General features: G+C 45.9%; 1 protein-coding gene across 2 annotated transcripts in view; it reads left to right on the top strand.

Annotated features, from left to right (window-relative positions):
• LOC132399552 (SH2 domain-containing adapter protein E-like) overlaps positions 1 to 23,480 on the top strand; it is an 80,919-nt gene that overhangs the window by 10,964 nt on the left and 46,475 nt on the right. For both annotated transcript variants that reach the window (XM_059980032.1, XM_059980033.1), the window contains exon 2: positions 1,563 to 1,692. In XM_059980032.1, the coding sequence (XP_059836015.1) occupies positions 1,563 to 1,692 (130 nt within the window). The remainder of the gene's footprint in view (positions 1 to 1,562; positions 1,693 to 23,480) is intronic.

Here is a 23,480-nt window from a genome sequence, read left to right as displayed (position 1 = left end):
ATCATGCAGCATAAGGAGAGCATGCAAACTCCACGTGGACAGCAGTCAAGGTCGGGATTGAACTTGGGTGTAGGAACTGCAACAGCAGCACAAACTGCTTGGGGCTCTCATTGTATTCTTGCACTTCACATCCAGTGGAAAAGTGAAGAGGTTATGGTGCGTCTTTGCTACCTGTGTCTCTCTTTTTTCAAAGATCCTCTAGGATTAGGGATACTTATCTGGAGTCTGCAGTTACATACGGAATGTGTTTAGCTTCTGGAGGAGACCGATTCCTGTATGAGGGTGCATTCTACCGAGTACAGATGATTTCCTGCTTAAAAGGAAAGTGTAAAAGGAAGGTTTGTCAAGTCTTGTTATAGTGTATTTATGCATTGAAAATCCATTTTTTTAAAAAAGCAAGCGTTTCATCGGAGCATTATGTCCAATTAAATACTTTCAATACATGGTCACCATTGTTCGTCATTGTAGAAAATGAGAAGGCTAATCTTAAGAAGCCAGGATCCACAAACAGCGATGCTATTTGTGAAGACCATATCTCAGAAAGGATTGTTGTCATTGGAGAGAGTCCAGAGGAGGTTCACGAGGATGATTCCGGGATTGAAGGAGATAAACACAGACAAGGAGCGTTTGGTATCTTTGGGCCTGTACCCACTGGAATTTAGAAGAGTGGGGTGGGGGTGGAGAGGATCTCTGAAACCTAATGAATGTTGAAAGGACTAGTTAGGGTGGATATGGAGAGGATGTTTCCTATGGTGGGAGTGTTCAGAATTAGAAGGCACAGCCTCAAAATTGAAGGGCGCCTTTTTATAAGAGAGGTAAGGAGGATTTTTATTTTAGCCAGAGAGCAGTGAATCTGTGGAATGCTCTGCCACACACTGTGGTGGAGGCCAAGTCCAAGGGTATATTTAAGTTGGAGATTGATAGTTCCCTGATCGGCCTGGGCATCAAAGGATACAGCAAGTAGGCAGGTATATGGGGTTGGGTGGGATCCAGGATCGGCCATGATGGAATGGTGGAGCAGACTTGATGGGCTGAATGGCCTAATTCTGCTCCTATGTCATATGATCTTAATGGACTGATATCCCAATAACACACATACAGAATGATGGAGGAACTCCTCGGGTCAGACTGCATCTATGGAAAGGAATAAAGAGTCAACGTTTCGGGCAAAACCCTTCATCACTACAGGAAAGATGGGAAAAATCCAGGATAAGAAATGGGTGAGGGGAAGGAGTACAAGCTGGACGGTGAGGCCAGGAGAGAGGGAAGGTGGGGTGGGGTAGGGGTGGTAAATGACTCAATAATTGTTTTTGACATAATTAAATATTGGTCAGGATAACAGGGAGAACCTGCTTCGCTTTGAAATGCTGTGATGGGCTGATTTGGCAAATGGATCCTCAAATCGAACATCTTGTCAGCAAAGCAGCACGGAGTGGCAGCAAGAGCAGACTAGATGGAGAGGGAAACGTGAGGAAAAGCCGGCGAGCAAGTGTGTTCGTTCTAATCTCTCTGTGTTCATTCTACTCCTCCACTCTAACCATCTGACTCAACTCCCTCCGCAGATCATCATTGTGGAAGACTATGCAGACCCCTATGACGCCAAGAAACGGGAGACAGGGCAGAACGAGGCGGAGCGGGAGGGGGAAAATGATGGCTACATGGAGCCGTACGACGCACAGCAAATGATCACAGGTAAGGTGCCTGAAACGTAGGAGCACGGGGCCCAGCTGCCCTAACTAAGCTTAGTGAGACAAGCTCTGAACTAGTGGCTGGGCTACTTTTCATTGCAAATTCATGGATTCAGTGGCAATGAGATCCCAAAAGACTTTGATGCATAGGTAAATGATCTCTTTGGATCACAACGTGCCCACCCCCTTGCCATCTTCTTCTTTGTCTTCGGCCCATCACCGCTGGTTGGGCATAGGCAGCTGAGAGCAGGTCACCAGAGTCAGTCCTGTGGCTTCTACTTTCACCCCACCACCTCATCTATCTCCTAGGTGAAGCTCCTTCCTCCCCCAGGGGTGACGTCTCTGGGGCTCTTGGATTTTATGGGCTGGGGTTTTAGCCCCCATGCACATTCTTCCTCCTTCCACAGCCAAGCCTGGTGGAGTCCATGGCGGAGCTCCCCTTGCTATAGTTACAGTAAGGCGTCAATAGGAAGTCGTTGCAATAGGGGTCTGAGTCCAGGGGGAGTTCTACAATCAGTGTTGCCAAAGCTTCACGGCCGTCCAACCTACCGCTATCAGACTGACCCTGCTCTTCTCCATTCTGAATGATGGTAAGGCACAGGAGCCTCATTCACTCCAGCTGACAGCTCCAAGAATATGGTCTACTGACTTATGGCAGACCTGGAACCCACCTGGGACTATATGCTCTTGTAGGGATTTTCCACTGAGTCAAAGGCAGTTTTCCTCACTCCATCACAAGTGTCTCACTGCTGCTGGGGGAGCCCAGTACAATGTGTGTGTTTTTTCCTGGCTTCTGACTCTGGGAAGGATCTAGATTGGGAAGATTAATGTTGCCGTTCTCAGTTCAATGGTGGTGTGTACTTATTAACAAGATTCATCTCAGTAACATTGCTTCCTGAACGGGATTCCTAATGTTAATGAGCTAATAACCAGAGGCCTGGAGAAATGAGTTCATATGGCAGCTCAATAATTTATTTTATTCACAGATAAAGCACAAGAGAATGAAGTTATGTCTAATGTAACTGAACATATTTAGAATCAGTTCTGTCATAAAAATTCAAAATGAAAACAAACATTTTTGAAACATGCAGAGGATCAAGCAGCCTCTGTGGACAAAGAAATTCTCACTCCCCCTCTCTTTCTCTTTTTTTCTCATGCGCTCCTTCGCTCTGTATCTTTTTTCCCTCCCTCCTTTACTCTCTCCCTCTTCTCCCCTCCCTCCCTCCCCACCCCAGTCCCTCTCCCCTCCCTTGGGGTGGGGGGGGCAGATGGGCAATAAACTTCAACTTGGTCGGTGATGTAGGGACAGAAACAGAGACAGAGAGAGCGAGAGTGCATGAGAGAGGGAAAGGGAGAGAGAGAGGGGGAGGGAGCATGTGAAATAGAGAGAGAGAAAGGGAAGGGAGTAGGAATTTCTTTCTCCACAGAGGCTGTTTGACTCTCCAGGTTTGCACCTGCTCCACCGTCGGAGTGCTGGAGTCAAATCTCAGTATGCTGCTGTGAAATGGACCCATCGGAGGGGTTGAGCCTGGTGAACCGGGAAGTTTCCTCTCTGATCTCGGGACTTGTTAATGTCTTTGCTCAGTGCACCAGAGCAGGGCTGAGGAAGAGCAGTCTTCGCAGTAACGAGCAAATGTGGGTGAAAGGTGAAGACAGAGATACGCTGACACTTGCGCTGAAAGTTGTACTGAATGGCCGGCGGGTGACTGCTCAGCACAGTGAAGGAAAACAGGACTTCTCATGGGCTTTAGATCAGACTCTTTTTGGGGGCTTTGCTACTCCTTGCATGACAGGTGGTTGGGGGGGGGACTGGTGCTTTTTGGGGGCTTCGCTATTTCTTGCACGATGGATGGTGGGGGGGTTGCTGATGCTTTTTTGCTGAGACAGGTGGGGGGGGTTGATGATTTTGACGATACTTGCACGTGGGAGGGCGGGGAGGCTTTGGGGCTCTAACGTTCTGTCATTCATTCTTGGGGGGGTGGTTTCTGTTTTGTGGATGTCTGTGAAGAGGAAGAATCTCAGGCTGTACCCTCTGTACATTCTCTGATATTAAATGGAACCATTGAATCGAGAGATCTCTTTCTCGGATCTAGGGTCCATGGTAAGAGAAGGCTGTAATTTGCCTTCTCACCCACCACGGGAGACTGTGCCGGTGAGACGTAACACAGAAAGCTGGCACTGGTACAAGCTTTAAAGCAGTCCCTTCCTTTGTAGCCCAGTTCCTGTGACCGGGTCAGGAGTGGTTTTCAGAAAGTGACGCCTTGCTGGCGGAAGGCGGTGAGCTTTTTTTCCTGCTCTCATGTGAGGGCGAGATAAGGGACGCCAGGGGAGCTGGAAGTGACCGAGTCACTGATGACCTTTCGGGTCGCAACCTTTGAACCTAGCTCTACTGTGTCAGAGGCTTGAGAAGCGCTGAAGTGCATAACAGCTCATGTGAACAGTTAATTGTTCACACCCGCCAGAATCCCCTTCCATTTCCACCCCACTGTACTCACAGTAAAATAAGCTGAAAAGGAAAGCTCTTCACATGGTTCTGAGAAAATAAAGAGTGATTCTTGTGTAATTGCCATCATCCTTTTTTTTTCAGACTAATTTAGAGACATACAGATTTGTTGATAATTATCTTTATTTTAATGCAGACTTGCATGCTTAAAAAAATACTTGTTTATTGTCCTGCAAAGTCTTTTGAGTCCTCATCAGTAGCTGAGATAGCCCGGCAGATTTACACGGCTGGTTCCTGAAATGAGAGGGTTGTCTGATGGGTTAATAGAATGGGCTTTCTCTCCTAGCTTGGAAGAATAAGGGAATATCATTGAAACTTAGAGGCTTGAGAAAGGGGTTGATAATATGTTCAGAATGCTCAAAGATTGCATCTCCCAGATGGGGAGTCTGGATTCAGAGAATGGAGTCTCATGTTGTGGTACAGGTGCCCCCCCACCTTTACAAAGGTAGGGCATTCCTATGAAACCTTTCTTAAGCCGAAATGGCATAAGGTGAAGAACCATTAACTTATACGGGAAAGTTTTCGTAAAAGCGAGAATCCTTTTTGTAATGCGAAAACAGGTCACTAATGTAGGTCTTTTGTAAAAGCGAGGTGACATAAAGCGAACATTCGTAAAGCGGGGGACGCCTGTATTGGATCACAACAGATTGCGATGAAAAATTCCTTTTCCTTACCTCCCCAGAAGCTAAGGTAAGTTTGTTACTGACTGTATTTAAGGCAGACACGGGTGGTGTAGTGGTTAGCACAGTGCTTTATACTACCAGAGACCTGCATTCAGTTCCTGCCGCTGTCTGTAAGGAGTTTGTACGTTCTCCTCGTAGCTGTGTGTAGACTCACTTTTGGAGACTGCAGTTCTCAGTGTTACTTGTTAGCTTTTTTAAATTATTTGCACGACTTGCACTTTTTTGCACATGGACGTTTTCCAGCTTTTGAGTTTTCGTGCGCTCTGTTGTATTTGTTTGTTTGCCTGCAAGAAGATGAACCCAAGGTTGTAAATGGTCTACACAGCGTAGTGGCTAGCACAGCACTTTACCGTACCAGCGACCCGGGTTCTGTTACCGCCTCCGCCTGTAAGGAGCTTGGTGATCTCGCCATGAGCGCGTGTGTTTCCTCCCACAGTCCAAAGACAGACCAGTTAGTAAGTCATTGCAAATTGTCCCGTGATCAGGCTAGGGTTAAGTTGGGGTTACTGGGCGGCACGGCGTGGCTGGAAGGTCCTACTCCATGCTGCATCCCAATAAAATAAAATAAAATAAAAGGTTTTAATACATGAAGACAAAACAAGGAGAAATGGAGGGTGGGGAGAATTATGGTTGAGGTAGAGGATCAAACAATGGTATTAGACAGGAACTGACTAAAGAGTCCAAATGGTCTATGGTTTCTATTTACCTGCCAGTCATGTTGCTAAGTCTGAAGGATCTCATTGAAACCTATTAAATTCTGAAAGGCCTAGGTAGAGTGGATGTGGGGAGGATGTTTCCTATAGTGGAAGGGTTTAGGATCAGAGGACACAGCCTCAGAATAGAAGAAAGTCCCTTTAAAACAGAGATGACCAGGGAATTTTTCTGCCAGAGGATGGTGAATCTGTGGAATTCATTGCCACCAATGCCATTGGAAGCCAAGTCATTGAGAATATTTAAAGCAGAGATTGATAGGTTCTTGATTAGTAAGGATGTCAAAAGCTACTGCCAGAAGGCAGGAAATGGGGCTGAGAGGGGTAATACGATGGAGCCACGATGGATTTGCAGAGCAGACTCGATGGGCTGAATGGCCTAATTCTGCTCCTGTGTCTCATGCTCTTATGGATAAAAACAGATGTTCATTCTTTTTAGTTGTTCTATGTATTTTACGATCACCGCAGGACCTGTATATCTCCAAACCAAAGAAGTGAGCAGGGAAAATCATTGATGACACTACCCACTCTGCAAACTGCCTTTTCAAAAGTTCCCTTCTGGAAAGTGCTTTCGGGCTTTTAAAACAAAAATGCTTCACACCATCTTAAAAGTTTCTTCTCCCCCCTCCCCAGACCAACTATTCTAGTTAGCTCCCCCCGACCCCTCTCTATCTGTTACCTCAATCTCTGCACTGCACTGTAAACACATTAAACACATCACTTTTTATAATGCTGTTTAATGCTGGTGTTTCAAAGTCAAAGTAAATTTATTAGCGAAGTACATACTGTAGTTGTCACCATATACAACCCTGAGATTCATTTTATTGAGGGCAAACTCAATAAATCTATAATAGAATAATAACTATAATAGAGTTAATGAAAGGATACACCAACTTGGGCGTTCAACCAGTGTGCAAGAGAGACCAAACTGCACAGATACAAAAAGAAAGAAATAATAATAAATAACTAATAAATATTGAGAACATGAGATGAAGAGTCGTTGAAAGTGAAACTATAGGTTGTGGGAATGGTTCTATGATGGAGCAAGGTATGAACATTTTTATTTCATATCTGTACTATAACCTCCAAGTTTACTCATTCTATATAATTCCCTATTCTTTATAATTGTTGAATGCCGTTCTTTTTTCTGCACGTTGCGGCCTGTCCAAAGCACCCCGGTAAATTCCTGATCCGCGTACAGTAAATGCACATGGCGAATAAGTTGTTCCTTGATCCGTTAGAAATACTGACATTGTAGGTGCAACATAAAACCAAGCTTACTTCTTCTAACCCTAGAATTTCAAAGTTCAATGCACGTTTTTTATCAAAGTATGTATAAAATTACACAACCTTGCGATTCATCTCCTTACAGGCAGCCACAAAACAAAAAACCTGTAAGAACCCATTTTTTAAAATGACCAAGAAGCCCCCAATGCACAGAGAGAGAGGAGAAAAAAAGAGAAATGGTGCAAACTATAAAAGCAAGCCTCATCACTCAGAATGAAAGTGAGTCCAGAGACACGAAGCCCGGAGCAGCCGGAGCAGGTCCACAGCCTCGGTCTCAGGGCCACGGAGAGTGGAACAGCCGTCTCACAGCAGCGAGCAGAACCGGCTTTGAATATTAAAGATACTGCTGCACTATTTTCAGATCAGGGTTCTTTCCTGGGGTCCAGACAGAATTGTGCCTCATCCAAAAAATAACTTAGTCACTCACTCACCTCAGTACCTTTGGAATTTGGCAGAATGCAAACAAAGGAATGTATAGCCTGAAGAATTATGTTATCTTACAACACACGCAGACGATTTGTTGCGTTGTGCACATGACTACTGTCCAGTTAGTCCTACTTTCCCACCCTTTTCCCTTTAACTGACATAACACTACAATGTATTGTAATTAATGGCATGGGAAGCTCTTTGTACTCTTTCCATGGGAAATGTTACAACACTGTCAATTAAACAGCCACTCCTTGGAGTGAATCAGTCTTCAGTCCATCCTCTCTAGCATTTGCTGCTGATGATAGAAGTGCTTTTGCAGATGCTGGAAATCCAAAGAAACACACTCATACTGTAAAATGCTGGAGGAACTCAACATCTATGGAGTGGAATAAATATTTGACATGAAAGTAACTAATAAAGAGAGGGGAGGCTCCAACAAAAACACAATTAACTATCTTCCCATTTAAGAACAAAATGCCTGACCATGGAGAACAGACACAAAATGGCTGACCTAGGACAGACACAAATTGGCTGACCATGGAGAACAGACATAAAATGGCTTACCAAGGAAGGCAGACACAAAATGCCTGACCATGGAGAACAGATACAAAATGACTGACCAAGAAGGACAGACACGAAGTGCCTGATCCTGGAGAACAGACACTAAATGACTGACCATGGAGAACAGACACAAAATCCTGGAAGACCTTAGCATAATTTATGGAGGGAAATAAACAGTCAACGTTTCAGGTCAAGACCCTAGACCCTTCATCAGGACTGGGAAGGAAGGGCGAAGAAGCCAGAATAAGAAGGTGGGGGCTGGGGAGGGGTACAAGCTGACAGGTGATAGGTGCGGGAGAAGGGGGATGGGTGAGTTGGGGGAGAGAATGAAGTAAGAAGCTAGGAGAGGATGAGTGGGTGGTAAGGGATGGAAGGAGAAAGAAAAGGAGATAGGAGATGAGAGTGAACCATGGAAGGAGGAGGGGTACCAGAGGGAGGTGATGGGCAGGTGAGGAGAGGAGAGTCAGAATGGGGAATGGAAAAGAGAGAAGGGAGAGAGGGAGGAATTAGGGTAGCCGGTGTTTATGCTGTCAGGTTGGATGCTACCCAGAAGGAATAAGAGGTGTTGCTCCTCCACCCTGAGAGTTGCCTCATCATGGCAGTAGAGGAGGCCATTGACAGACATGTTGGATTGGGAATGGGAAGTGGAGTGGGGTTCTTGTTCTATAAACCTCACAACTTAACATAATTGAAAAAAAACACTTCAGGGTTTTTCATGTTTTCAGGCCAGCCCATATTGCTTTGCAGTCAGCTATGTACATTTTAAAGTAAATTACCAGTGCAGTGCAGAAAATCGAAAAGCTGCACCCATAATCAACGTTCTATATTTTAAGATTTCTTTTAATGTATAAGGAACTCCATCAGCAAGGACCCCAACATCTAGGCTGTGGTGTCATCTTGCTAATACCATCAGGCAGGAAGGATAGGGGCCTTAGGTCCCACACCACCAGGTTCAGGAAGAGTTATCACCCCTCAACCATCTGGCTCCCGAACCAGCGTGGAGAACAGACAGACAGACATACTTTATTGATCCCAAGGGAAATTGGGTTTCATTACAGCCGCATCAAGAATAATGTAGAAATATAGCAATATAAAACCATAAATAATTAAATAATAATGTTAATCATGCCAAGTGGAAATAAGTCCAGGACCAGCCTATTGGCTCAGGGTGTCTGACACTCCGAGGGAGGAGTTGTAAAGTTTGATGGCCACAGGCAGGAATGACTTCCTATGACGCTCGGTGTTACATCTCGGTGGAATGGGTCTCTGGCTGAATGTACTCCTGTGCCTAACCAGTACATTATGGAGTGGATGGAAGTCATTGTCCAAGATGGCATGCAACTTGGACAGCATCCTCTTTTCAGACACCACTGTCAGAGAGTCCAGTTCCACCCCCACAACATCACTGGCCTTAAGAATGAGTTTGTTGATTCTGTTGGTGTCTGCTACCCTCAGCCTGCTGCCCCAGCACACAACAGCAAACATGATAGCACTGACCACCACAGCCTCGTAGAACATCCTCAGCATCGTCTGGTAGATGTTAAAGGACCTCAGTGTCCACAGGAAATAGAGATAACTTCACTCACCTCAACACTGAACCGGTTCCACTTGCTTTCAGAGACTCTGCAACTCATATTCACAGTTTTATTTATCTATTTATTTACTATTTGCACATTTTATCTTCTTTTGCACATTGATTGTTAGTCGGTCTTTGCGTAAAATTTAGTTTTCATAAACTCTGTCGTATTTCTTTATTTTCCTGTAAATGCCTGCAAGAAAGCAAGCCTCAAAGTGGGGCATTGTGGCATTCATGTACTTTGATCATACATGTACCTTGACTTTGAAGTCTGTGACATTCTTAACCCCGTTGACAGCTTTATTGGCTAAGAACTGTTAAAGGAGTTTTACTGCAGAGCACCGTCTCTGTCGGGGATGACGCACTGCTTAATCACGGCAAAAACAACAGACACGCAACTCAGAGCTTGTTACACTGTGCTGCCAAAGTAGCTTGTGTTTAACATATCTTTTAAGTTTAATGTCTGTTAGTGACATCCTGCGGACACCCGTGACAACAATAAAACCCACTGCATACAACCAGAGATGTACTTCAGTGAATACAACTGTGCGTTTTTTTCATCTGTTATGTTTGCATTTCCAGCTCCCTCCCATTTCTCTGACTGAATCTGATCCTGCCTTTTTAATTTAAGCTCTCTCCTCCTATGCCACTTCCCAGCTGTTTCCCCATATTGTTCTGTACTCATTACAAATAGTTATCCAAATTCCAAGAAACTGAAATGACCGTCGGCCCAGACCGCATGGACACGTGGTTAAGCAGGCTCGAGCTGGTGCTCTGGGCCAGTCTTACTGTTTGAACACAAGTCAGATTCTTTATCGCTTCAGATCAGAGAAGGAATTTTAGTGTGGCTCTTGCTGATCCCAAAAGAACTCATTACTGATCTAACTCAGCTTGATGTTCTGACACAATCTCCATATCTTCTGATGTTGGCCTCCAAAACAGAGATCCCAGGGTCTTCAGATGTTGCAGAGATTTGCCCAGATGTAGTTTTAATCTCCCTATCAAAGCGTACATAAAAGGCGTTGTGCTCATCTGGGAGTGGGCCATCGCTGCCATGTTAGGTTTGGCTTTTGTAGGAAGTTATGGCCTGTAAACTCCAGCAGAGCTAACAGGCATCTGATTCCATCTCTACCCTGAATTAGGTAGATTAAGCTGATTAAGGCTTCTTCACCCATATGATAGCCTTACATATTTTGTACCTGGACTTGCATAGTTCAGGAGTACAGGGTCATAGGGGAAGCCAGGCGGATGGGGGAGGAGATGAGTAAGAAGCTCGGAGATGATAGGTGAAAAAGGTAAAGGGTGAAGAAGAAGGAGTCTGATAGGAGGAGAGATGGACCGTGAGAGAAAGGGAAGGGGGGGCATCAGAGGGAGATGATAGGCAGGTAAGGAGAAGAGGATTTTGCAAGTGTTACTCTGGATTCCCAGCATGTGCAGAATCTCTTGTGTTTGTAATTTCATTGATGGGGTAATTTTAGTAAGACATCTTTACTCATGTATTGTGCATGCCATTTGCCTTTCCAATTATAGTGGATTTTGGTTAATTGGGTCATTGTTTAATCGGGCAGCTGTTTACTTGGGACGGCTCTTAAAGAACAAAACCAAATGGAGAAAATGGCTGGATTCCTGTTGTCTATTTAGGGTTTAATTGGGGCAGGACAGTGTTGCCAGACCTTTTCTAACTAGCGTCAGTGCTGTGCACGCGTTGGCGCTTAGAGGGAATAGCTTTTAAAGAGCATCACTTGGCGTGTTTATGCTCAAAAATCAGTGAGTTTTGCCAGTATTAAGCAGAGAGACAATTCAGAACTGATTTTCTCCCTGTAGTTCCAAGCACCCAGCCTTGGAGATGCCAGCAATGCTGGGAGAAAAAATGAAATTGTTTCACTACTTCAACACCATGAGGAATTTGAAGGTATCGGCAATTATTTTGAATGTTACAAGGAAATTGAAGATTTGAAGGATGCAGTCTTTGAAAATACCGGGCAGTCCACTGTCTACACAAGCTGTCTGCTCTGATTTTGTTAATTTTCAGTCAATAATAAGAACACATCAGTGTACACTGGATGAATTCCTCCGTTGATAACTATCAGGAACTAATACACAGTTTTACAGTACTGTAGTAGTATTGGTAGTCATAGAGAGTCATAGAGAAGTACAACACAGAAACAGGCCCTTTGGCCCATCTAGTCCATGCTGAAACCCCTTAAACTGCCTACTCCCACTGACCTATGCTGGGACCATATCCCTCCATACCCCTCCTGTCCGTGTACCTATCCAAACTTCTCTTAAATTTTGAAATTGAGCTCACATGCACCACTTGGCAACTCGTACCACACTCTCACCACCCTCTGAATGAAGGAGTTTCTGCTCATGTTCCCCTTAAACATTTCACCTTTCACCCTTAACATGGGACCTCTGCTTGTAGTCCCACCCAACCTCAATGAAAAAAGCCTGCTGGCATTTACCCCATCTATACCCCTCATAGTTTTGTATACCTCTATCAAATCTCTCAATCTTCTACATTCTAAGGAATAAAGTCCTAACCTATTCAATCTTTCCTGCTAACTCAGGTCCGAGCAAGATCATTGTAAATTTCTCTGTAATTTTTCAACCTTATTTGCCTCCTTCCTATCAGGTAGGTGACCAAAGGTAAGTAGATGCTATCCAAGTTGCATGCCATCTTGGACAACGACTCCCATCCACTCCATAATGTACTGGTTAGGCACAGGAGTACGTTCAGCCGGAGACTCATTCCACCAAGATGCAACACTGAGCGTCATAGGAAGTCATTCCTGACTGTGGCCATCAAACTTTACAACTCCTCCCTCGGAGGGTCAGACACCCTGAGCCAATAGGCTGGTCCTGGACTTATTTCCACTTGGCATAATTTACTTATTATTATTTAATTATTTATGGTTTTATATTGCTATATTTCTACACTATTCTTAGTTGGTGCGACTGTAACAAAACCCAATTTCCCTTGGGATCAATAAAGCATGTTTGTCTGTCTGTCAAAACCTGCACACAATACCCCAAATTAGGCCTCACCAACATTCTAAACAACTTCAACATAACATCCCATCTCCTGTACTCAATACATTGATTTATGAAGGCCAATGTACCAAAAGCTTTCTTCACCTGTCTACCTGTGATGCCACTTCCAATAAATTCTGGACCTGTAATCCCAGATCCCTTTGTTCTACCACACTCCCCGGTGCTCAACGTTCGCAGTGTGTGACCTGCCCGATTGGTCCTCCCAAAGTACAAAATCTTGCACTTGTCTGCAAATTAGTGTTCTAATTTATTCTGCATTTCACTTAAATGCATAGTTCGTTATGCAGTTGAATGGTAGTTTGTCTTTTTTTTAATAACTTTTTAAGTATTTCCATGAAAATTCAGTTGATTGGAGCAGCCGCTTAATTGAGCCAAAATGTACTGGTCCCAGTGTGTCCCAATTAATCAGAATCCATTGTACTTGATAGACCTGCATGCTAGTTATCAGTGACTTAAATACATCAAAATTTCCCAATGTCATTTTTAAATATATTCTGCTTGTGCACCATGTGGGTGACCATGTTACGTTCCAGCTGCTTTGCTTTCAGCCACATATCTCACTTGCCTACAATCAAATTGATGCCTTTTTACTCTCTCCTTTATCTTCAAAATTTGATTCCCTCAGCCAGACGTTGCACAGTTAAAACCCAAGCACTACCTATTCCCATTCTATTTAAGTTTGCTAACCTAAACCATTTGTTCTAGCTTTTTTGACCATCTTCCTGTGTGAGACCTTATTGAAAGCCCTCATATCCATTGGTTCAACCGTATTGATTTTACTAATTATATTCTCAAAGAAATCCAATTGTGATGAATAGATGCCTATAGGACTAACATCGTCATCTTTATGTGCCGTGTGGTATGACGTGGGTGATCATGATCCAAGACCATGATTGTTCTTGGCAAATTTTTTGACAGAAGTGGTTTGCCATTGCCCTCTTCTGGACAGTGACCCCAGCCAATATCAAATCACTTCAGAGATTATCTGTCTGGCGTCAGTGGTCGCATAACCAGGACTTGTGATCTGCACCGGCTGTTCATACGACCATCCACCACCTGCTCCCATGGCTTCACATGACCCTGATCGGGGTCGGGGTGGGGGTGGGGCTAAGCAGGTGCTACACCTTGCCCAAGGGTGACCTGCAGTCTAGCGAGGAGGAGCACCTTACGCCTCCTTTGGTAGAGACAAATCTTAGGATTATGTGAGGCTCAAGAACAGAGAACAGCCAGCATCTTTTCCCCAGGATCAAAATGTTTAATACTAGAGGGCATGCATTTAAGGTGAGAGGGTCAAAGTTGAAAGGAAATGTGTGGGACAATCTACTTTTTTAAAAACACAGCATGGTGGGTGCCTGGAATGGGCTGCCAGAAGCAATATTGGGGCCAGATAGAGGCATTTAAGGGGCTCTTAAATGTGCGGAGACAAGAGGGATTTGCATATTCTGTAGGCAGAAGGGATGAGTTGATTTAGGCATTTCATTACTAGCGTTGTTGGTGAGTTGTGGGTGTGCTATACTGGTGCCAGAAGCATAGTAACGTTTCGCCCCCAGCACAATCCTTACTGATTTGATGCAAACGACACACTTCGCTCTATGTTTCATTGTCCATGTGACAAGTAAAGCTAACTTATCAAATCTCATTAATTTGGCACATCATCACGGACCAAAGGGCCTGCTTTCCTGTTCTGTTTTGTTCCATGATTGACATTTAAGAGATAAGTTTTAAGATCAATGTATATCTCAATTTGATTATTTGTTGCCTCCCCCATCTCTACAATCTCCTCCAGCCCTCTGAAAAAATTTACTGTATACTTCATTCTTAGCCTGAAATTTATTCCATATAAATATGATCCCTCACTGTCAGCTATACCTTCAGTTGTTTCAGCTAAAATGGTTAAACTCCTTCTATAAGTCATTTTGGTCTTGCTTTAGCTACCGTGTCCTCCAAGAGGACCACACCCTTGTTGTAAGGTTTGGAGGCTCGCGTGCCTCAATGACCCGGAGAGCTACATTGGCTGGAGTCGGGGCTTTATGCTTTGGCTCTTGGTAGGCAAAGGGTAAAGGCCAGACTAAGAGTGGTCAACCGGTCCTCCAGGTTCAGGAGTTCAGCTCGGGGCTAACAACCTTGACTGATCAAACAACTGTTTTGGAAACAGCAATGAAGAATCCTTCCACGTCCGAGTGAGACGGTATTCCCGAGTCTCCACCAGACACTTGCACGACTGACAGTAGTGAAAGCTGAGCCACTGACACGATGATGACACAGACAGAGGTGGAGGACCTTCATTGCTGCCCTAAACTCCAGCTCCACGATAGGCAGTATGTCAGCTTTCCTGCATGGCTTGTATCAAATGATTGCCTGAGTAAGTTTTTTTTTACTCTACTGATTTTTCAGGGTCAGAACATTTGCAGCATTTGTCACTCTTCTGTAAGTGCCTCTGAGAATGTGGGATGAAGTGTCTGCTGAAGGTGATATGGGAGGCGTTCCAGGGCTTAGACACTTGCGCTCGTCTCTATTGTCAAAAGAGTCAGGAGTCAGAGCTGCTGATAAGGTCAGCACTCTTGGAGTTCAATCCTGGATCTCAGGGTCCCGTTCTCGGCTAGTTCGGGGCTCAACGCCTAGGACTAAGGGCCGAAGGACAACTGGAAGTCCGGAATTTGTCACCCAGTGGTCAAAATCTGTAGACTAGAGGCCCGGGGATTATTTATTTATTTATTTGTTGAATAGCGCCTTCCAGCCCCTTGAGCTGCGGCACCCATCAGTCCCCGATTTAACCCTAGCCTAATCACGGGATAATTTACAACGGCCAATTAAGCCACTAACACTGGGCTGCGGGAGGAAGCCGGAGCACTTGAGGAAAACCCATGCATTCCGCGTACAAACTCCTTACAGATGATGTCGGAACTGAACCCTGAACTTCGAGCTGTAGTAGCGATACAACGCTTTTGCCCACCTAGTCCACGCCACGTTGTCCAGGTCTGGTTATGTGCAGTTGCATTCTTATTGGCTGTTTTCTGATGCATTGCCAACGGGTTTGAACATTGTGCGATGCCCAACCTCAAATAACCACAACCATCTTCCTTTGCGCAAGGTATGGCTCGAGTTGCTGCCCACTGACCAGTTTTACCAAAGCTCCTTGATACCACATTAAGTTAAATGCTGCCTTGGTTTCACCTTGCCAAGCAGAATTCTGCTTTTTGTTCAATGATTGGATCGAGACCATGATGAATTCAGAACCAGAGTGATCTCCTGTTGGATCCCAGAGTAGCTACTTGGGAGCATTGTCAATGAAACCTACCATCACCGGCGATTGACAATGGGTTGAGTGGTAATTCATTGGATTGAATCTACACTGCATTTTGCAAACAGAAAGTTCAAACCTGCCAGCAAGAAGTTTGCACATCCTCAGGGTGCTCTAGTTTCCTCCGACAGTCCAAGGATGTACCATTTGGTGGGTTAGTTGGTCATTGTAAATTGTCCTGTGATTAAATTGCTGGTTTGCGAGGTGGCACAGCTCAAAAAGATGGAAGGGCCTATTCCACACTGTATCTCAATAACTGGCTGCTACGGTAGCGTAGAAATACTACAGAATTTGTGGAAAAACTATACGTAATAAAGCCTAACAAGCAACCAAGAGCAAAAGAAGACAAATCATGCAAATGATTCATAAAGTAAGTAAATAATTCTAAGAATGAGTTGTAGAGTCTTTGAAAGTGAGTCTACAGGTTATGCGCTAAGGTGAGTGAAGTTATTTGATCAGGAGTCTAATGGTTGTAGCGTAGTAACTGTTCCTGAACTTGGTGCCCAAGGCTCCTGTAGCTTAGCAATTTTCTACATTGTCATGGAGGACAGGCAGATAACTACAGAACCCTAGTGAAGGATTTTGTCAAACAGTGCAAGCTGAATCATCTGCAGCTCGGCATCAGTAAGACAAAGGAGATGGTGATGGACTTTAGGAAGACTAAAGCCTGCATTGCTCCCCAATACCATTGATGGTGAGGATGTGGATGTGGTGAGGACCTACAAGTACCAGGGGGGCACCTGAATGACAGACATGTGTGGAGCACCAACTGTGTACAAGAAGGGCCAGAGTCGCCTCTACTTCCTGAGGAGATTGAGGTCCTTTGGAGTATGCAGGCCTCTCCTTCACATGTTCTACCAGTCTGTTGTCTATGCGGTGGTGAGCTGGGGCAATGGCATCAACACGGGTGATGCCAACAGGCTCAATGAACTGATTAGAAAGGCTGGCTCTGTTATAGGAGTCAAAATGGCCACACTGGAGGCTGTGGTAGAGCAAAGGACCCTGTGGAAAATGCTGGCAATTCTGGACAATGTTTCTCACCCTCTGCATGCCACCTTGGCTGAACAGAGAAGCAGTTTCAGTAATAGACTGAGACAAAGAGAACGAGATGAGGTCATACTTACCCTGGCCATTAGGTTCTGTAATGAGGCAAACTGTAGCCGAGGAATTTATGTATTTATTGACATACAGAACCCTTCTGACCTTTTGAGACACGCTGCCCAGCAATCCCTTGATTTAATCCTAGCCTAATGACGGGACAATTTACCATGACCAATTAGCCTACCGACCTGTGCATCTTTGGACTGTGAGAAGGAACTGGAGCACGTGGAGGAAACCCGCACAGTCAAGGGGAAAATGTACAGACTCCTTACAGGTAGCGGCAGGATTGAGCCCGGGACACCTGTACTGTGAAGCATTGTGCTAACCTCTACACTAAGCAATGACTCCTCCTGTTAGACGGCTTGTGGAAACCAATTTTTTAATTCTTTCTGCTTCTCTTCTATCATTTGTATATGTGCACTTGTAATGCTACTGTGACACTGCAATTTCGTTTGGGACCAGTGAAGGATCTACCTGTCTGTAGATCTAGTCTTTGAAGAGACTGGAACTTCTTGTTAAGAGTCTCCACTAGAAGCACAGCTGGGATGTTTTCTGATCCCATAGACTTTGCTATATCCATCGTACTCTGCTACGTCTTGAGGTGATGTGGAGTTAATAAAATTGTTTGAAGACTTGCTGGAGGAAGTCAAGAGGAATTATATGCTTGGAATTTATGACCACAAGACATAGGAGCAGAATTAGGCCATCTGGCCCATCGAGTCTGCTCCGCCATTCAATCATGGCTGATCCTTTTTTTTTCTCCTCCTCAGCCCCATTCCCCGGCCTTCTCCCCGTAACCTTTGATGCCATGTCCAATCAAGAACCTATCAATCTCTGCCTTAAATACGCCCAACGACCCGGCCTCCACAGCTGCCTGTGGCAATGAATTCCACAAATTCACCACCCTTTGGCTAAAGAAATTTCTCCGCGTCTCTGCTTTGAAAGGGCATCCCTCTAACCTGAGGCTGTGCCCTCTTGCCCTAGACGCTGGATGAACATGGGGTGGATGCTTCAGTCACATTAACAGTCACGTTCTGGGCCCCGTCAGAATGTTGCTGCACCTCCTTCCCTTAGCTGTTCATTTATTCATGATGAGATGTGATAGGTCTTTGCAAAGTGCCTTGGGATATTTCCGGATGCTTGTTCCTGCATCATTGTTGTCATAGACCACAACTCCTGTTGGAAAGTGGGCTTAGGGTTAAGGAGGAGGAGACTTCTCACCTCAGTGAGAGCTGTACTGTTACCTGCGGCTCAGAGTCTGCTGTGAAGGTAAGGAAGGAGTTTTTGGGTTATGGTTTGAGCACTTCCTCACCTTGTCGTGGTGGGAAGGCTTGTGTGTTCCTGAGATCCCAGACAGTGATGTTGTCTGGCATTTGGCTCTTGGTAGGGTTACTCACGGCGATAAGGTCAAGGGAGACGTTTCAGACGAAGAGCGATCCAACTAAGTCCTCAACAGTGGGAACGATGACGCGTCACGATGGCAGTGAAGCTGGAGGAAGGCCGCAGCACTGAAAGGTCCCCTCGCCATCTTGTGTTCCACGTCACTGGCTCTGACCCCGATCGGCCGAGGAACGTGTGGCACTTCAGCCTCCCCATGGGCGGGCATCAAGGGAATCCACCCTACCAGAAAACGTGGATCCCGGACCAGCTTTTCCAGCCGACAGAGGACCCACCAATGGGCGACTGTACTTGACTCAAGGGACGGCACTTCTAACCCCAACAAGATCCAATGGCGTGTGTCCGGTGCCGGGCGGGAGATGAAACTCAGTGAGACAGGCAGTGTTCTCGGCAGACCTGGAAAAGGTTAACAACTCTCCAGCTGCAGAGAATGTCAGGAAGCAAGCGGGCAGGCAACGGAAGGCCAGAATAAAAGAATTTGTTCCCTTTATTAATATAATTTATGCCTGTTGTTTGTGCTGAGTTCCTGATCTCTGATATTTATGGAACATTATTTCTTAAATTTGCACTTAATCATTTTTAACCCCCTGTGAACTGCAACAAATGGCCTTGCACTGACACCTGTATCAAGCCAGAGAGGGCAGGGTTTGTGTTTGCATGGCTCTTCTCGTGACCCCTCCGAGGATTGACACCTCGTTGTGCTGGAGTGGGTTGTGAATTCCTGAGGCCCCCAGAGCAAAGCCGTTTTAGCTCCCAGTAGGGTCACCCACCCAGGAAGGTCCATCCAACCTGGACCTCAGCGGTGGAGCTGCTGGAGATGACGATGCATCACAATGCGGAAGAGGTCATCTTGCATTGCTCCCTGCTGGACTCTGACTCCCATCCGTCAGGGACTGCCTGGTGGCTGCCTGTGTGTCAGCCTCCCCACGTTAAACCAAGTCACGGACAGGCGTCCTCCATTAGGGAATTCACCCTAACGTCCTGGATTAAGCCCCGTGGCAAAGGGGGCAGGTAAACCCAGAATGGACCTCTACAGACACCTGACCCACCAATAGACAACCCGGAGAAGAACATCGTACTCAAGTGATCGAACTGACTGACTTCTCATGAGCGGATTTGTTAATAATAATAGAGCGGCTGAGGCTCCCAACACCGCACTGGCACACCAGCTTCATCCAGACTTAGATTCATTTATTCATCACGTGTACATTGAAACACACTAAAATGATTTAACAGCCCAAGGGCGTGCTGGGGGGAGGGCAGCCCGCAAGTGTTGCCCCACGGTCTGGAGCCCTCACAGCTCACAGTGCACCGCAGAACAACACAGAACGCAACAAGAAGCAAGAAGACTACAGTAAAACTGACCCAGTTCCTCCCTCCCACCCACATTCCTACATAAGCAGTCCTCCAAACTCAGGACAGTCCTCCAGCGGACTCGTGAACAACGGGACTCCAATTTCACACTCACAGATCCAGGACTTTGGTTGTTGGGCTTGGTCTTCCAGACTGATTAATTAACAAGGTTGAGCCTGTGGAGAGGGTCTAGGACACCATTTTGGACTTCAGGGGAGAATTCTGCTCACTGAGCCCCAAGCACGACTTGTTCACATTGGGGTTCTGATCAGGTTATGTACAAGGGCATTTCTAACACTTCAAACTTCCAGCAATGTTGGCTTCAACATGAAGACAGGGACATCAGCCAAGGCTGCCTGCTGTGCCTTTCGGGGGCATTCTGCTTTTCATGGGAGAAATACAGTTTTTCTTTTCCCTTGGTTACCAGCTAATGAAATTACAGAAGACTTGAGAGTTGTCACATATAATTCTTGGAACCAAACGTGGATGCAAGATTGATGTTTGTCACGTGTACATGAAAAAGTACAATGAAATGAGTCATTTGCTTGGAAAACCAACACACATCCAGAAGAACAAGAAGTATTTTAAAGGCAGGATGACACAAAAAGGCAGGCGGCGAAGGAAAGTCAGAGACAGCATCAAAACCAAAGAGAGGGCGTATAATAGAGCACAGGTTAGTGGGAGGTTGGAGAATTGTCAGGAGGCCTTTGACAATGTGCCACACAGGAGGCTGCTTTACAAGTTAAGAGACCATGGTATTACTGGAAAGATAACTAGCTTGGATAGGGCTAGGAGGCAAAGAGTGGAAATAAAGGGAACCTCTTTTGGGTGGCTGCCGGTGACTAGCAATGTTCCAAAGGGTTCTGTGTTGGGACCGATTCTTTTTACGCTATATGTCAAGGATTTGGATGGCAGAATTGATGGCTTTGTGGCCAAGTTTGATGATGGCATGAAGGTAGGTGGAGGGGCAGGTAGCTTTCAGAAACTAGAGGAGCTACAGAAGGACTTAGACAGATTAGGTGAATGGGCGAAGAAGTGGCAGATGGAATACGGTGTCAGGAAATGTATGGTCGTGCACTTTGGTAGAAGAAATAAAAGTGCAGACTATTTACTTAATGGAGAAAAAAATTCAAAAATCTGAAGTGCAAATTGACATGGGAGTCCTTGTGCAGGATTCCCTAGAGGATAATGTGCAGGTTGAGTCTGTAGTGAGGAAGGCGAATGAGATGTTAGCATTCAATTCAAGAGGACTAGGATATAAAAGCAAGGATGTCAGGTTGAGACTTTATAAAGCACTGGTGAGGCCTCAGTTGGAAGATTGTGAGCCGGTTTGGACCCCTTATCTTGAAAAGGATGTGATGAAACTGGAGAGGGTTCAAAAGAGGACCTCGAAAGTAATTCCAGGTTTGAAAAGCTTATCACACGAGGAACGTTTGATGGCTCTGGGCCTCTACTCACTAGAATGAGGGGTGACCTCATTGAAGCCTATCAAATAGTAAAAGGCCTCATTGGAGTGGATGCGGAAAGGATGTTTCCTGTGGTGAAGGAGTCTAAGACCAGAGGCTCAGCCTCAGAATAGAGGGGCATCCTTTTAGAATGGAGAGGAGGAGGAAATTCTTTAGCCAGAGAGTGGTGAATCTGAATAATTCATTGCTACAGACAGCTGTGAAGGCCAAGTCTTTTGGAATAGTTAAGGCAGAGGTTGATTGGTCAGGGCATGACTGGACATGGGGAGAAGACAGGAGATTGGGGAGATCGGCCGCGGTTAAATAGCAGAGCATACTCGATGGGCCAAATGGCTCCTATGGGTTATGCCTAAGAATGTGCTGGGAGTGTTGCCACACATTCCAGTACCAACTTAGCATGGCCAGGATGCTTGGCAGAATAATACAGACTCCAACAACACAGCCCATTCCTCCCTCCCATCCTTTAACATGGCCCACAAGTTTGGACTGTAACGGAGGTGGGTACGGAGGCAGTTGATTCTCATCTTACATCCTACTCTGTTCTGGAATGTTCTCTGCAGATTCAAAACACTAACTTTCACATGGAGTTCAAGGAAGAGAGCAGAACCAAAAATGAAGAAGTACAGGCCGTGGATGCTGGAATCCATTATTAACAGCACTTTTTTTTTCAAAAAAGCATGTTTGATTAAGCAGAACCAACATGGTTTTTCAGATATATTTTTACTAATGTAGAATGGCACAGTAGCTTCACAACACCAGCAGTCACCGATCTGGCTTTGACCTCTGTCTGTGTGGAGCTTAGTACATTCTCCCCGTGACTGTGTGGGTTTCTGCCCGCAGTACACAGATGTACGGGTTAAGATTGGTGAGTTGTGGGCATCGTGTTACGTTGGGGTCAGAAGCATGTCGAGACTTGCAGGCTGCCCCTGGCACATCCTTGGACCGCACTGGGCATTGACGAAAAATGATGCATTTCACTGTAAATGTGAAAAAAAACTAATGTTTTCTTTATCCTTGATTTCTTGAAGGACCACAGTAGTGTAGCAGATAATATAAACATTTATAGTGAGAGTGCAAGGGGTTCAATTCTTACTGCTGCCTGTAGGGATCATTTCTGTTCTACCTGTGACCACGTAGGTTATTTGGTAACTTGCGTATGCATGGCCAGAGTGGGCTTGTTGTACCGGGAGGGTCTGTTACTGTGTTGTATCTGTAAAGGGTGTAATTGGACAGGGTGGGTGGGCTCGTTGGGCGGGGGGGGATCTGTTACTGTGTTGTATCTGTAAAGGGTGTAGTTGGACAGAGTGGGTGGGCTCGTTGGGCCGGGGGGAGGGTCTGTTACTGTGTTGTATCTGTAAAGGGTGTAGTTGGACAGAGTGGGTGGGCTCGTTGGGCCGGGGGGAGGGTCTGTTACTGTGTTGTATCTGTAAAGGGTGTAGTTGGACAGAGTGGGTGGGCTCGTTGGGCCGGGGGGAGGGTCTGTTATTGTGTTGTATCTGTAAAGGGTGTGATTGGACAGAGTGGGTGGGCTCGTTGTACTGGGAGGGTCTGTTACTGTGTTGTATCTGTAAAGGGTGTAGTTAGACAGAGTGGGTGGGCTCGTTGGGCCGGGGGGATCTGTTACTGTGTTGTATCTGTAAAGGGTGTGATTGGACAGGGTGGGTGGGCTCGTTGGGCGGGGGGGATCTGTTACTGTGTTGTATCTGTAAAGGGTGTAGTTGGACAGAGTGGGTGGGCTCGTTGGGCCGGGGGGAGGGTCTGTTACTGTGTTGTATCTGTAAAGGGTGTAGTTGGACAGAGTGGGTGGGCTCGTTGGGCCGGGGGGAGGGTCTGTTACTGTGTTGTATCTGTAAAGGGTGTAGTTGGACAGGGTGGGTGGGCTCGTTGGGCCGGGGGGAGGGTCTGTTACTGTGTTGTATCTGTAAAGGGTGTAGTTGGACAGGGAGGGTGGGCTCGTTGGGCCGGGGGGAGGGTCTGTTACTGTGTTGTATCTGTAAAGGGTGGAGTTGGACAGGGTGGGTGGGCTCGTTGGGCCGGGGGGAGGGTCTGTTACTGTGTTGTATCTGTAAAGGGTGTAGTTGGACAGGGAGGGTGGGCTCGTTGGGCCGGGGGGAGGGTCTGTTACTGTGTTGTATCTGTAAAGGGTGTAGTTGGACAGGGTGGGTGGGCTCGTTGGGCGGGGGGGATCTGTTACTGTGTTGTATCTGTATAGTTGGACAGAGTGGGTGGGCTCGTTGGGCCGGGGGGAGGGTCTGTTACTGTGTTGTATCTGTAAAGGGTGTAGTTGGACAGAGTGGGTGGGCTCGTTGGGCCGGGAGGGTCTGTTACTGTGTTGTATCTGTAAAGGGTGTAGTTGGACAGAGTGGGTGG

Source organism: Hypanus sabinus, chromosome 9 (genome assembly GCF_030144855.1).
Source record: "Hypanus sabinus isolate sHypSab1 chromosome 9, sHypSab1.hap1, whole genome shotgun sequence".
Classification (NCBI taxonomy): Eukaryota; Metazoa; Chordata; class Chondrichthyes; order Myliobatiformes; family Dasyatidae; genus Hypanus; species Hypanus sabinus.
The sequence above is the reverse complement of the archived record's forward strand: the minus strand, read 5'-3'. Positions and strand labels throughout refer to the sequence as shown.